Here is a 5,243-nt window from a genome sequence, read left to right on the forward strand (position 1 = left end):
ACCAGGGATCAAACCCATGCCCCCTGTAGTGGAAGCACAGAGTCTTAACCACTGGACCACAGGGAAGTCTCTGTCCTTGGTATTTTGATAGGAATTGCATTGGGTCTGAAGATTGCCTTGTGTAGTGTGGTAATTTTAACAATATTAATTATTCCAATCCATCTGTTTGTGTCCTGTCCCCTCAGACCTTCTTGCCCACGTCTCAGGCATAGGGTTCCCAGGCCCAGCCTTCTTATGACTTACCCCATCTTTCTTCAACACCTAGTATTTTTTCTCCCTTCCTCCCAACATCCTCTCCCTTCCTTTACCTTATTTTACATTTTCCTCCCTGAACATACATAGCACATACTTGGTTGCTGCACATTTAAGGAAATGAAACCTTTCTTTCCATTTGCATGATATGAAATCTTTGATGGAGCTAATCCATCGCACATTACACAAAATGTAACACAAATTTAGGAAACATATAGAAAAGGCTTAAATTTAGACATTTCCTGAGTCAGTGATCTCAAACCTAATAAGGAAACGTCTGAGACCATCCTGTATGAATTAGTTTAGACCCCATTCCTATGCAATTACAGGTCAGCTAGGTTGAGGTATCTCCTTAGTCATTTCTCTTAAGAAATTGACCTCACCGCTAGATCTTTAAACCATTTCAGCGGTGAGTTTCCTGAGTATGCACGGCAAAGAGTTTCAAACCTCTAAAGAAAATGGGCATAACTAGGATTTCTTTTTTTTTTTTCTTTGCGGTACACGGGCCTCTCACTGCTGTGGCCTCTCCCATTGCGGAGCACAGGCTCCGGACCCGCAGGCTCAGCGGCCATGGCTCACGGGCCCAGCCGCTCCGCGGCACGTGGGATCTTCCCAGACCGGGGCACGAACCTGTGTCCCCTGCATTGGCAGGTGGACTCTCAACCACTGTGCCACCAGGGAAGCCCAACTAGGATTTTTTTTTTTTTTTTTTTTTTTTTTTTTTTTGCATCTTATTTATATCAGGGAGTCCTCAAAGCAAATGAATGCATTTAAGTGGGAAAAGTGTGCCACCTTCTGGTACTGAACTTCAATGATTCAGTTCAAATCTACCTCTCCCACATGATCCTGTGTCTGGCTCTTCTTTCGCCTATATTCTCTGGAATTAAGACCAAAGGAAAAACATATTTTATATTTTTTCAGTACTAAATTTTAAAATTTTGAAATACTTAAAAAGATTTTAAAGCATTGCATGCTTTGCTTAAATAAGGCAAAATTGTTTTTAGTATGGGATTAATGAAAGATGCTGTAAGTTCAGTGACAGGATGATTCCTCCTAGAAAAGACTGGGTGATCAGCATGATAAAGGGATTCCACACAGAGGGGCAAGGCTGGACAAAGACATAGCAATGGGAAAACACAGCCTATTCAATGAAAGCAAAGTATCTGAGTCAAGGATGAGGTGTGAAAGTAGGGAGCAATGCAGTGTTTCCAGGTAAGAATAGAATGACCAGAGTTTAATTTGACTAGTTCCAGGTAGGGTCACAGCATACAGGATGAAATGGAGTAGGTAGCAATAACTGCAGCCATGCTGGCACAGAGTACATACAGTTTGACAGGAACTTAGAAATCAACAGATACATGGGCATAGGCCCTTGACAGTGAACTTTCAAAAGACAGGTGTATAACTAGCCTTCCCCTGGCTCCAAAAACTAGTCACAAAAGAGGTGAAATTAACATTTACTGTACCAACTTGACTTCCAGCCCCTACAAGCTGGCTTGCTAGATCTCACCAGTACTCTTAAATGTTCCCTATTTCAGGATATCCCCGAAGATGTGCGCCGTATTCAGTGATAAACTGTGGTGACCATAGTTAACACCTGCATCCTCCGTGACCGTATAATCAAGATCCCACCGTGGCACAGCTGGCAGTGCTCAGTCCCTGACCTCCCGTCTACAAGTGCTCAGCTCAGTCTCCACAGTCCCAGCTGGAATGAGGTGATTTTGTCGGCACCCAAACTCTAGCCGAGGGCGTTACTTTCATCTGGAATCATTTCCTGACAGAAATGAGCCCCAGGGGCTTGAGAGCAGTACTTTAAAGAGAGCTGAACTGCTGGGTATGCTGTAGACAGGAGGGTTAGAAAGGCAAGAGGGGGTGGGGAGGTGAGAAGATAAGGGAAGGATGTGGGGACTGGTGCTGTGCAGAAGTGCTCTGTGAGTCTTGTGGAGACACTGAAGGGGTTTCACATCTCACTTGTCTGGCAGTTGCACCAGAAGGAGTGCTGTGAGCTTCTCAGAAATTCTTAAAGGGGTTTTGGAATTGCCCAGGCCGTGGAAATAGGAATTACAGGCAAATCTTACTCAGAACAAGGGGGAGGGAAGTTCCACCTAGTACCTGGCAACACAAATTTCAACCTGCTCTGGTGGGTGGGCCATGGTGGTGCCAGTGGTGGTAATTTTCCCACAAACATCTGTAGGTAAAACTCTGCCCCCTTACAGAACCACAGTTTTCATCACCATACAGTGCACTTTTAACTCCTTGGAGCAAAGTTCGCTATTCATAAGGCCTTTATAGTTACAAAACTGTGGCCCGTTCAGGTGGTTTTCCAAAAAAATGGAAAAACCTGCCCCCCAAAAGGCCACTAGTTCTTGCAAAATTGGAATTTACTTGTACTTAACTGGGAATGACAGTACAGAAATGAGGCAGCGCCGAATAGAAGTTAACGTGGGGCTCAGGAAAGCTAAGAAGGGTGACCAGATGCTGAAAAGGAGAAATGTCAGCTCTTTTCCAGGTGATGCTGCTTCTCCACTGCAGGAAAACCACAACAACCAAGGCACTGTAAATTGGTCTGTTGATGACACTGTCAAAGGCATAAGTAGCAACAATTTGGAAAGCCAAATCCAAGCTACTCAAGCTGCTAGGAAACTGCTTTCTAGGGAAAAACAGCCCCCCATAGACAACATAATCCAGGCGGGTTTGATTCCAAAATTTGTGTCCTGCTTGGGCAGAACTGATTGTAGTCCCATTCAGTTTGAATCTGCTTGGGCCCTCACTAACACTGCTTCCGGGACATCAGAACAGACCAAGGCTGTGGTAGATGGAGGTGCTATCCCAGCATTCACTTCTCTGTTGGCATCTCCCCATGCTCACATCAGTGAACAAGCTCTATGGGCTCTAGGAAACATTGTAGGTGATGGCTTGGTTTTCCGAGACTTGGTTATCAAGTATGGTGCAGTTGACCCGCTGTTGGCACTTCTGGAGGTTCCTGATTTGTCATCTTTAGCGTGTGGTTACTTATGTAATCTCACCTGGACACTTTGAAATCTTCGTCCCAACAAGAGTCCTGCACCAGCCCCCTTAGACGCTGTTGAGCAAGTTCTTCCTACTTTAGTTCGTCTCCTGCATCACGATGATCCAGAAGTTTTAGCTGATACCTGCTGGTCTATTTCCTACCTTACCGATGGTCCAAATGAACAGATTGAAATGGTTGTGAAAACTGGGGTTGTACCCCAACTTGTGAAGCTTTTAGGAGCTACAGAATTGCCAATCATGACTCCCGCGCAAAGAGCCATAGGGAATGTTGTCACTGGGACAGATGAACAGACTCACGTTGTAACAGATGCAGGAGCACTTGCCATCTTTCCCAGCCTGTGAACAAACTCCAAAACAAATACTCAGAAGGAAGCTACGTGGACAGTGTCAAACATTATGGCTGGCCGCCAGGAACAAATACAACAAGTTGTACATCATGGATTAGTCCCGTTCCTTGTTGGCATTCTCTCTAAGGCAGATTTTAAGACACAAAAGGAAGCTATATGGGCTGTGACCAACTATACATGTGGCGGAACAGTTGAGCAGATCGTATCCCTTGTTCATTGTGGCATAATAGAACCGTTGATGAACCTCCTAACTGCGAAAGACACCAAAATTTTTCTGGTTATTCTGGATGCCATTTCAAATATCTTTCAGGCTGCTGAGAAACTAGGTGAAACTGAGAAACTTAGTATAATGACTGAAGAATGTGGAGGTTTGGACAAAATTGAAGCTCTGCAAAACCATGAAAATGAGTCTGTGTACAAAGCTTCATTAAACTTGATTGAGACGTATTTCTCTGTGGAGGAAGAGGTAGATCAAAATGTTGTGCCAGAAACTACCTCTGAAGGGTTTACATTCCAAGTTCAGGATGGCACTGCTGGGACCTTCAACTTTTAGACTGTACACCTGAGGCATTAAGTTGTTTGTTGTGTACTGTGTTTGACAGAAGTTTGTCTTACTGTTTCTCTACTAAGAACTCTTTTTATACATGGTTTGTTATTGTAGCACTTTTTACAAAGAAACTATACTTGAACAGTTCTAAACTGCACATACTGTATGAAGCTTCTCCTCTCAATGGGTTTCTTATTTCTATGTGGAATTTCATATCTTGCAGTGCCCTGTAAATAAAGATTAAATTCCACCCTTTTCTTTACTTCAAAAAAAAAAAAAAGCAGATGTAATCATTAAAAAGAATGGAGTACAAACAGATGGAAGTGAATTTATAAAATATATTACTAATGATAAAGCTGCATCAGAATGTATAATACCATTTATGTGAAATAATTGATATCAGAATAGATATTTTATCCACTGGAATTCTATGAGGAACGGTGGACTCTCTAAGAAAAGCAGTGAATTTGAGAGGCAGGAAGTTCTCAGTGGTGTTCCCAATGGCAGGCATTAAGGAAAAAGTTTAAAGTCTACAACATTTAGGGAATTCCCTGGTGGTCCAGTGGTTAGGATTCCCCGCTCTCACTGCCAAGGGCCCGGGTTCAGTCCCTGGTCAGGGAACTAAGATCCCGCAAGCTGTGCGGTGCAAAGTTTGCCTTAAATTCCATCAATGAAAAGATTTTTAAATTATGTAAAACATTTCTCCCGGGACTTCCATGGTGGTACAGTGGTTAAGAATCTGCCTGCCAATGCAGGGACATGGGTTCGAGCCCTGGTCCGGGAAGATCCCACATGCCGCAGAGCAACTAAGCCCGTGCGCCACAACTACTGAGCCTGCGCTCTAGAGCCTGCAAGCCACAACTACTGAGCCCGCGCACCACAGCTACTGAGCCCGTGCACCTAGAGCCCGTGCTCCACAACAAGAGAAGCCACTGCAGTGAGAAGCCCGTGCACCGCAATGAAGAGTAGCCCCCACTCACCACAACTAGAGAAAGCCCGCACGCAGCAACGAAGACCTAATGCAGCCAAAAATAAAAAACATTTCCCGAGATACAAAAGGCCTACTA

The 5,243-nt window shown here is 44.2% G+C and overlaps 1 protein-coding gene across 1 annotated transcript; it reads left to right on the forward strand.

The window, feature by feature from the left end:
- Nucleotides 1-2,151: 2,151 nt before the first annotated feature.
- LOC132481257 (importin subunit alpha-1-like) lies at nucleotides 2,152-4,453 on the forward strand. The gene is given in 1 exon segment (XM_060085995.1): nucleotides 2,152-4,453. A coding segment is annotated over 1 exon segment (1,599 nt). The 5' UTR covers nucleotides 2,152-2,583; the 3' UTR covers nucleotides 4,183-4,453.
- Nucleotides 4,454-5,243: the final 790 nt, after the last annotated feature.

This window comes from Mesoplodon densirostris, chromosome 2 (assembly GCF_025265405.1).
Source record: "Mesoplodon densirostris isolate mMesDen1 chromosome 2, mMesDen1 primary haplotype, whole genome shotgun sequence".
NCBI lineage: Eukaryota > Metazoa > Chordata > Mammalia > Artiodactyla > Ziphiidae > Mesoplodon > Mesoplodon densirostris.